This window comes from Ctenocephalides felis, unplaced genomic scaffold (genome assembly GCF_003426905.1).
Source record: "Ctenocephalides felis isolate EL2017-DRISC unplaced genomic scaffold, ASM342690v1 CF-g0.4_SCAFFOLD_01205, whole genome shotgun sequence".
NCBI lineage: Eukaryota > Metazoa > Arthropoda > Insecta > Siphonaptera > Pulicidae > Ctenocephalides > Ctenocephalides felis.
This window is the reverse complement of record NW_020537359.1, coordinates 1-9,845: the sequence shown is the minus strand read 5'-3', so window position 1 is coordinate 9,845 and position 9,845 is coordinate 1. Positions and strand designations below refer to the sequence as shown.

Sequence of the window (9,845 nt, the reverse complement as noted above, 5' to 3'; positions counted from 1 at the left end):
TAATATTATGATGATGGATTCATGCATCCAGAACAGTACGTATGATATAAAATTAATATTGCACCACCAATTGAACAATCAAGTAAGCGCTCAAACAAATTAATGACTCACATCATCGCCATTCGTGCTGCGTCCTCGCTCCCGACTACCAAATCGTCCGTGCAGATAAAACCGTCGATCCAACTCCGAGTTCGTTCGGCTGATGCCAGTGGCGTTTGTTCAGAGTTGGCAGTCGTCATCATTGTGCTGCTGATTTCCGGCTGACAGAGCCATCTTCGAAAGTGTGGAGAGAGAACGGCGAGGAAAACCGCTCCCGCCGCCACTGCCGCCCCCGCCGCCAGACTCCGAGAATATCTTGCGAAAACTAACAAAAAAAAAGATCAACTGAGATAGAAATTTTCAACAAATAACACTTAAACTAAGAACAGAAGAGCTGAATTTTGAATGAAGTGGAAAATGCTTCCTTAGATCATAACTAATTATGTACTTTACACATGCAGCAGTTTTTTTTGTATTGTGTTCAGAAGTGTGATAATTTATTCTTCATAGCATACAGCATTCCCAAAACTCACCACTAGTTTTACTCATGCCATATTTATATACTTTAACTTTATTCAATTTAATTTCAAGATTAATCTAATTGGAATATGATGCATATAAAGAGTGGCATCAGAAAATTTTCGAGTTGTGTCACTTATCTTTTGGGAGTGCAATATGCTCAAAAATAATGCAGAGAGTTTTCAAACCACCCTCGTATATATTCGAGCATTATTAGTACAATATAATATAATAATTATATATAATAATTAAAAATAAAAATAAAATGTAGCTATATAAGTTGAAAACATTTGATTAATGTCAGTATATATACTTACAACTTCCTAATACCAGTTTCTGATGATTTCTTCCAGGGGGCATCATCTGGTTCATATGGCAATGGGCCTTGGACTGGCGCATCTTCTTCCTGTGCCAAACTGAACATAATAAATTTACCTCTTAGAATTATAAATTTGGAAAAATTGCTGTCATAAACTGTCCAGGAATTAAAAAATATTCATTCACATTTTTAATGTTAATGCATTAGTATTTATCATAAATTCAAGATTAATGACAACATAATTACATTTTTAATTAACAATTTTATTTTAGCATGCATAAAAACATTTTTTAATTACCAAGTTTCTAAATTGTTTTTATTTTGGCAAAGACTAACAATATTAAACATTTAAAAAAATTAAAGTTCATTTTACCATATAAATTTCGAATGGATCGATAAAAATCTATAATTATTTATTACCTGTCACTTAATTCATTAGGTTTAGGCCGAAAAACTTCTAGTTCTTCTTCAAGCTCTGATACTTTGGTTTTCAATTCATTACGCTCATGAAGAATTTCTTTCAGTTCAGCTGTAGTAAAGCGTGGTCTCAATGGATCATTCTCATCCTGTTGTCAGATGATATAAAATGAAGATGATGAAATTTTTATAATAAATTTAATTTACAATCGCTCAAAGAATAATATTATATTAATATATTAAACTTAACTAAAAATTTCTAAGAAAAAAATAAGAACTTTATGAATTAAAGATATACAGGTAATACTATATAAATTTACATGTTTGTGTGACATGTAATAATTGCCCTAAGAAATGCAAATTAAGCAAAAGTATTAAATAGATATACAAATATTGTACCTGAAATTTAGTCAAATCTTCATTTTCTTTCTGAGCTAATCCAAGGCCCTTTCTCAATGTACCAATTTCTCTGTTCTGATCTAATAATCGAGCTAAAAAGTCAGCTCGTTCTTCACAAAGGGCACCAACTTGTGCTTGCAACAATCTTTGCCTGCGTCTGGATTCTTTAGCAGCACTATTCATTCGATCTACTTGGGATGTTAGCTAATAAAAAAACAAATTTCTGAATGTAAGTGGAATGTTCAATTAATATATTTCTCTAATTAACCAAAATATAATTTTAGAAAAACTAAATATTTTAGAAGAACTATTTATACCACTACTATATGTAAAAATAAGAACTTGGCGGAGTTCAATTCCTTTGGTAAATCATTTTCAACTTAATGCAATGCAATATAATAATTTTTATATAATATTTTACTGAGGTTGAACTATATTTAATAAATCCCTACACAATATCTAATTTTTAGAGATGCAAGTTAACTATAATAATTATAAAACATAAAAAATGATTTAATACAAAATATAATTTAACTATAAATCAAAATTTAATATTGTATTGTAAACATTCATAATTTTTAAATTATTATATAGCAAAATTATTGAAATGCTTAATTTTATATACTTAAACAATAAGCATTATATTTTACACTAATCACTTCTTATCTTGTTGATAATGAATACAATACAATAAAATAGTGTAAATAGGACATTTATCAAGATAAATACTTTAATTGAAGTTTGTATTCATTATGATCAGTATAGAAATTTCAATAAATTTGAATTGTGAGCTTTTTATGCAAACTTATGTGATATGAATATTATTATAATCAAATACATAATTTAAAAAAAAATACATCAAACTTATTTTTTAAAAAAATTCACCAAAAATCCCTTCTTTGTTGTAATGCAATAAATTAAAAAAATTAAATATAGCATTTTTTATAGCATAAAATTTTTATATATAAGTAGAATAATTAACTCACATTTTCTATATCTGTTGCTTGTTTCTGTAGTTCGTTATCTTTCTTTCTTAATTCATCACGTTGTTTATCAACTAAATTTCTCAATCTTTGCAACATTTGCCCATCTGCCGAGGATGTTTCAGCTGTTTGTTCCTTTACTTCAGCACCAGCTAACAATATAACAAACGCTATTATTTATTAAAATCACAATTAAGAGATATTTAAATTGTTGTACAATTTATATGTAATAACAGATACAAATAGAACATTATAATTATGTTCTGTATTAAAAACTATATGTTCAGTCTTATTATTTTTTAGGAATCAACTTATGGCATGTTTTGCAGAGTAATTATATAAGAACATTAGCAAAAAAAATGTCTGCCATTCATTTTGCAGTCACTCACCCTTAGCTTGTGAAAGGCGTTTATTTTCCTCTTGTAAACGATTTACAACAGAAACGAGTTCTTGAGATTCCCCACGCCATTGTTCTTCTATAGCTTCCAGTTCCTGCAGAAGGCACTATATAAATATTTTGAAATATTCAAAACAAACTAATAAAAATATAATAAAATATAATAATTAAAGTAAAAAAATAAAAAATAATAAATTATTTTATTTCATATTTATTTATAAAAAATATTATTTGAAGAGGGACTGTCATAAAATAATATCTGTTTTAAAATTATTTATATGTAACTTATGCAAGAAAGTATTCTAAATATTTAGCTAATGTACCAAAAGCATTTGCAATCAACTGAGTGAATAATTAATATTTAATTGAATTATATAACAGCATTTTATAAAATGTAATGGTAATTACAAATACAGCACTAGTTTTGAGAACAAAACAATATTTGAATTTGTTTAACATTATGCTGTATTTATTAGGTTTAACTTGAAGTTGATAACAAATTCAAAAATAGAATTGAAACCAATTAATTTATACATAAAAAGTAATAATCCAATAACTAAAATGTATCAAAATAGAATACTTATTAACTAGCAAGTAAAAATAATTATGCGTGAATAGTGTTAAGTAATAATAAGCCAATTCTCACACTTTCTATTTCATGGGAAATGTTCCAAAGATCTACATGTGCAATAATGTGAAATACTACTGATACTCAATTATATGCATTTAAAAATTATAAGTAAAATTAAATATTTCACATAACTAAACAAAATACTTAATTCGACGTTAACAAGATTGTAATTCGAATAAAACATAAGTAAATAAGTTTACATAAAATAGTATTTAAATCAATCATAGCTCAATCTAAGTAAGTTAAATAAATTTTAGTTATTTCAAAATAAATTTATTTGAAAAATTGAAAAGTTAAGAATTAAAGTAATTCTAAACATTTACTTCGATCATACATCAATAATAAATACCATAATATGAAACATGCATTAGTGTTTGCTTTCATAATAAATATTAATTTTAAGTGCCATTAATTTTAATCAGAGAAATAGTTGAGATTTTGTATTTAGTAAAACAAAAACAATGAGTATGTGATTAGAGAAGAGAATTTCTAAAGCATTTTTAAATATGTATATAGCATAAATTGTAAAAGATAATTGAATTGTAAGCATTTGAAAGCAACAAAAAAACATTTTTGATATTTAAATCTCGATGGTAATATGCTAAAGACGACAAAAATGTTTTTTTGAATCCAACAGCAATTTAGAATATTTTCAACACAAAAACATTCAAAGTTCATAGGTTACGAATATAATTAATGCCAGAGGTTGACATTTAAATGACAGTGCCATACTTAATTTGATATATTAGTTGAAGAATGATTTAAATTTGTATTAAAAACCTGCATTTCTATTTAGAAACAGACCTTTTCAAACCGCTGCCTATACTCGGCTTTTTCCAGCTTTTCATTTTCCAGTTGGGAAATTTTGCACGTCAGTTCTTGAAGTGTGGTATTTTCACGTTCGTTTCGAGTGGCCAATGCTTCTAATAGCTCTAAAGTATTGATAACTTTCGGCATGAGACCAGTAACAGCGTCTGCACCATAATTGTCAATTATTTTTTCACATTCTTTTCCAATATCGGATGCTATGTCGTACACATCGACGACAGAAATTCCATCACAATAATCGGATTCGCTCATTTTGAAATTAGAATGCCTGTCGCGAATAGGGAACGGCATCAAGGTATCGTTTGTGGCAACTGATTTTATTTACTAAAACGAGCGACACAGCACAAACACGCAATTTACAATCTCCGAATCTGACGGCTCTGAGCTGACGGCGTTTCCCAATTCAAGCAATCATGACAGACTGGTATGATCGCAATTTTGACAGGTACTGTTGATTCAAAGTACACTATACAGTCTGGCGGTGTCATGACAACTTGCACCGCAACAATATGAAGTTAACTTCACTTGCCCTCATTTGTCAGTTTGTCACCGTTGCATTTCGTTAAGGTGACGCCTCAGCTAAAGGTGCATCCACACCTAACGAACGAACATGACGAACAAGAAAATAAAAAGAAGAACAAACACCACAAACACGATGACGAACAAAGGCAAATCACTCCAAACGAATTTGAACAAACGCCTCAAAGCAGTGAGGGCTTGAATCTTCTTTGTTCGAAGATGTACCGTGCACATCATAAACTAATGCAGAAATGTTTGTCTACATTTGAACATGAACGAACAATTTTCTTTGGTGTGCCGACAAGTTGCGGAACATTGCTCGCTATGTTCGTTTGTGTTCATTCGTGTTCGTTCGTGTTCGTTGTGGCGTCCACACTATGCTCGTTGCCGTTCGTTCTGGTACGTACATTCTTTCTTGTTCATGTTTGTTCGTTAGGTGAGGCGCATCTTCACACATCGATTAATGAAATGATTAGAAGTCTATATTACTATTCTAATCCTGGTTAAAAGTACAGTTGGGAAATTGTAGATTGAGTTATATCTGGTTATATTCGAGGATATAACTCCTCCTTCGGAGTGAATCCGGAGGGACTTGTATCGAAAATTTTGTCATATCCGGCTTCTCTAAACTGATACTGAATCTGTTTAAATTTTTTTTACTAATGTAAAGATCTGTATCAAAAGAAAAGACTGTTTTCTCGTCTCACAGGCAATTTTATGGTTTTCTAGGTATAAAATGATTCAAAATAATGCCAATTTGTATTAGCCATAAAATAAAAAATATAACAGCAAAAATACAGAACAATAAAATTGTGTTCTAGCGTGAACAGCTCAAATGCAAAATTTATTCAATAGTAATAGTTCATATTCATAACTACGATAATTCTTTCTCGTAAATGACCACTTTCAATGGTATACAAGCTTACATGCAATTATCATATTACTTTTGCATATTTCTAATGAACAAAAATGTTTGTAAACGATTTTCAGATACTTAAAATTCATAGATATATGAAGGACACACAATGGAACAACATGTTATCTGTTTCTGTTATATCGATGCATTTTCATCATGCATTTTAAATATGTTTATTATTTTTATTCATGGTTTTATTAATTGATTAAAATTATGTTTTGAAAATATTGTAAAATTTGATATTTTACATTTTTTAATTTTCAAAGATGAATTTTGCTTTAAAAAATAGCGTAAATTTGTGTTGTTGAAACAGTTCACATACAAAGCAGCTAATTTGTTGAATCAAAGAATGATTATTTCATATGTGTTATTCCTCAACAGTTCATACTACAAAGATTAAAACAAATCGGGAAAGCTTTCTTAATTTTAGTTATGATTATGTATATATATATACATATATATATATATATATATATATATATATATATATATATATATATATATAATTATATATTAAAAAGTGTTGATAAATAATAACATTTAATCCATCATTGATTTCTAAAATGTAAACAGAAATATATATGTATATTTTTTAACTACAATTATTTTGAGGGTGTTGGTAATGATTGTATATTCCATGAGAAAGAAGGATTACAAAAGAAAGATAAATAATAATATTTATTGTAATAATAGTATATATTTTTTATACTTCATTTATTCCATTTTTCATATGTGCACATATAGAAATATATGCATATACACATAGTACATATAAATTTAGAACATGAACATGTAATGCATATACATATACATGTATACATACATATTCACAATCACATTGGAAAAACATATGTACACAAAAGTCAACATACATATATTTTACATATCATACATGCATTTAAGATATCATATTCTTTGGTTAATCAACAATTTTTATATATGCATTTTCTTCCCTGCAGAGGACTAAAATTTTCTAATGTATGGACAATTTATGTATGCATTAATGTATGTTTATATATATATATATATATAATATTTACACATACATATACATGTACACATACAGATCCAGTAGAGAATGCTAATAGAGAAAACAATTAACAGTTATATAATATTATATTGCAGTCTATATATTTGAGGGTGTTATGACTATAATCTAATTAGAATCATTACATTATTTATAAGTAGAAGTTTTGAAGGCAATTTTTGCACTCTTTATAAAACTTTCATTAATCACAAGTATAATATACTACACTAATAATAAGAATGATACAATTTTGATATGGCTAAGCCATAACGGTCCTTTTCAATGTTTGAAAAATAATTTAAATAACTATAAGTAGGAATGATAAAAGTAAATTCAATTATGTATCAATGATAATTATAAAAATTAAAAACAATGTACATGAAATAAGATATAAAACCAATACTTTAACCCCAATATAACAAAAAATCAATGAATACAAATTTCTATACAGTAACTGTACATATTAAGGTCACATGTAAACTTCGTTTCAATTAAGCCAATAGGAACTTCAACAAATTCCAAAAAATATATTTTCATAGAAATTACATTATAATAAAATATACCTTTCAATAATAGTAATTTTTTTTTTGAATACACTTATATAGATTAAAAACCCTTATTGACTTATCACAGGTTTCTATGCTAATATACTATACACTAATTGAAAAAATAATAGATTTTTTTTCAAAATTTAGTTTCTGTGCATAGCATGAAACCACACAGAATTATTGATTTTCACTAGTAAAATCGTCCAGTTATTTTAATTTTCTGCATTTTTCTCAATATTTTAATGCAGATTGATCCGCGAATTATTCTCAGCAAATCTATTACTTCAGTGGTAGTCATGTGTTCTATGGATTCATCATTTACCTACAAAATATTTTTCATATTTAAATATATATATATATATATATATATATATATATATTATTCATTATGTGCATATATATATGCACATAATAAATAAAGAACGAAAGTAATTATATAATATGGTCACAAATTATAAATTATATTAGACAAAAATGCTATGACTAATTATACATTTATTTCATAAATTTATTCTAAATGTCATTTGATTTTTCAAAATTAATATATAAATTCATTTTGTTGCAAACACAATGTTGATTTCATTTGCAAATATTTTGTTTTAATCAGTAATAACTTAAATGAATAATTTATCATTGAATAATTATTGAAAATGCTGTATTATCACTACAGCAGCAAATATTACTATTTCCGACTTTAATTATGCAATTGTCAGTATATAGTGTAATGTAATGATTAAAAAAGCCGCTAGCAATGTGGTTTCAATGATAAACCGTCCTATATAGTAAAATTATGCATCATATTTACCATGAGCAGCCGGTCACCTTCTCTTAATCTACCGTCTCTTGCAGCCACGCTGTCAGCATAAATTGCACTAATCATGGTTTTTCCAGAAATTGGATCAGGTTGAAGACTAAAACCAAGACGACTATTCCATCCTCTGTTTAGTTCAACTATAAGAATCTGAAATTGCAAAGCATTAAAGTTAAAGAATGTATTGGGAATAATGTTGACCAAACAGATATATAACAAATTATATATTATATACAAAATTTACCTGTCCATCTAAAGTTTCTTCGACTTGAACTACAGATGAATTAGCCTTCGCTGATGCTTCGTCTTCAGAAGGAAACATAACACCCTTCCATTTCACCAAACTCTTAGTACCTGAAAAAATTTTAACAAAACATTATTTCACAAAATATATTTAACAAATCTTTAAATCTGTAAAATTGTGAGACATCGCTCAATTACTTTAGGATATCAGAACACATTCGAATCTGATATTGGACGAAATTGGTAACTAATTCTTATAGTTCGAACACAACAATTTCATAATTTAATAAATTACTCTTATACTCATCCAAAATTTATAAGTAAACGTACCATCTTGCTTCTGATCAGTTGGATTTTCACTAGTATTACTCTCATCTTTGCTGCACGTCGGATGGGCGGATTGATAAGCAGGTTGACCATGGTTGAATGGTGCTGACTGTTTTTTCGTAGACATTTGAGGCATTGATACGGGTCCCTTAAATTAAATAAACAGATCCAAATTAAAATACTAAAAAATTGAAATGAACAATAATTAATATTAAAAATTGTTACATCAATTAAAGAAGCTAGCAAAATTTAAATATAATCACAATTAAAACAACTTACAATATAATCAAATAAAAAGTATGTTCTGTACACTTTACATTCAAATTATATTCATACATTTAATTTTACGTGCTATTGAAATGTTAGCACATCTATTTGACTTATTTAATCCACTTTTATTCGGTCTTACTTTCCCGGAAATCAAATTCGAAATCTTGATAAATGAAATTTAAACGGTAAAGTAGCCGACTTGTAATATTGGTAAACTTAAAAAATGATTATTTACACGTTTCGACTTTGATATGTGCTATCATTTAGCAGCTCATACCAGAAAGAATAAAACAAAAAGATTAAACATTTTTTTCAATTTTTATCAATAATAAAATATTTTTATACATAAAAAATGATAGATAATATAATATCAAGAGTAGTTTCACAATGTCCATTAGTTCTTTTAAATTCAAATTCTATTCACATCAGTCATAGGTGTTTTTCTTCGTTCAAATATTAGCGCATTTTGATTTGTTTAATTCACATTTATTTGATCCTTATTTTGGCGCAAATCAAATTCGAAATCGTAATAAATTGTTTCAATGAAATTCAAAATCGCTTGAACTTCTTGATGTCTTCCTATAGAGAACTAATATTATATGTACATTAAAATTTTGTATATGAAAATCATTCTCGTTTTTAAAACGATATT

The 9,845-nt window shown here is 27.4% G+C and overlaps 2 protein-coding genes across 2 annotated transcripts; both read right to left on the bottom strand.

Moving 5' to 3' along the window:
• Positions 1-219: 219 nt before the first annotated feature.
• LOC113369280 (RILP-like protein homolog) lies at positions 220-4,878 on the bottom strand. The gene is made up of 7 exons (XM_026610060.1): positions 4,509-4,878; positions 3,066-3,168; positions 2,680-2,828; positions 1,694-1,897; positions 1,298-1,443; positions 876-974; positions 220-364 (listed from the first exon to the last, which is right to left on the bottom strand). Exons 1-7 carry the CDS (start codon positions 4,821-4,823, stop codon positions 220-222), a joined length of 1,161 nt encoding a protein of 386 aa, XP_026465845.1. The 5' UTR covers positions 4,824-4,878.
• A 2,854-nt stretch (positions 4,879-7,732) lies between these two features.
• Positions 7,733-9,071, bottom strand: LOC113369281 (multiple PDZ domain protein-like; the record flags this gene model as incomplete). Its single annotated transcript, XM_026610061.1, has 4 exons — positions 7,733-7,864; positions 8,348-8,503; positions 8,598-8,707; positions 8,927-9,071. Coding segments are annotated over 4 exons (543 nt in total), but the record flags the coding sequence as incomplete, so codon positions are not given.
• Between the last annotated feature and the right edge of the window lie 774 nt (positions 9,072-9,845).

Coding starts and splice junctions, on each gene's coding strand:
- LOC113369280 (XM_026610060.1), bottom strand. CDS start 4,823: ATGCCGTTCCCTATTCGCGACAGGCATTCTAATTTCAAAATGAGCGAA. Junction 2,829..3,065: donor ACGCCTTTCACAAGCTAAGG/GTGAGTGACTGC, acceptor TTATATTGTTAG/CTGGTGCTGAAGTAAAGGAA. Junction 975..1,297: donor CCTAATGAATTAAGTGACAG/GTAATAAATAAT, acceptor TATTATGTTCAG/TTTGGCACAGGAAGAAGATG.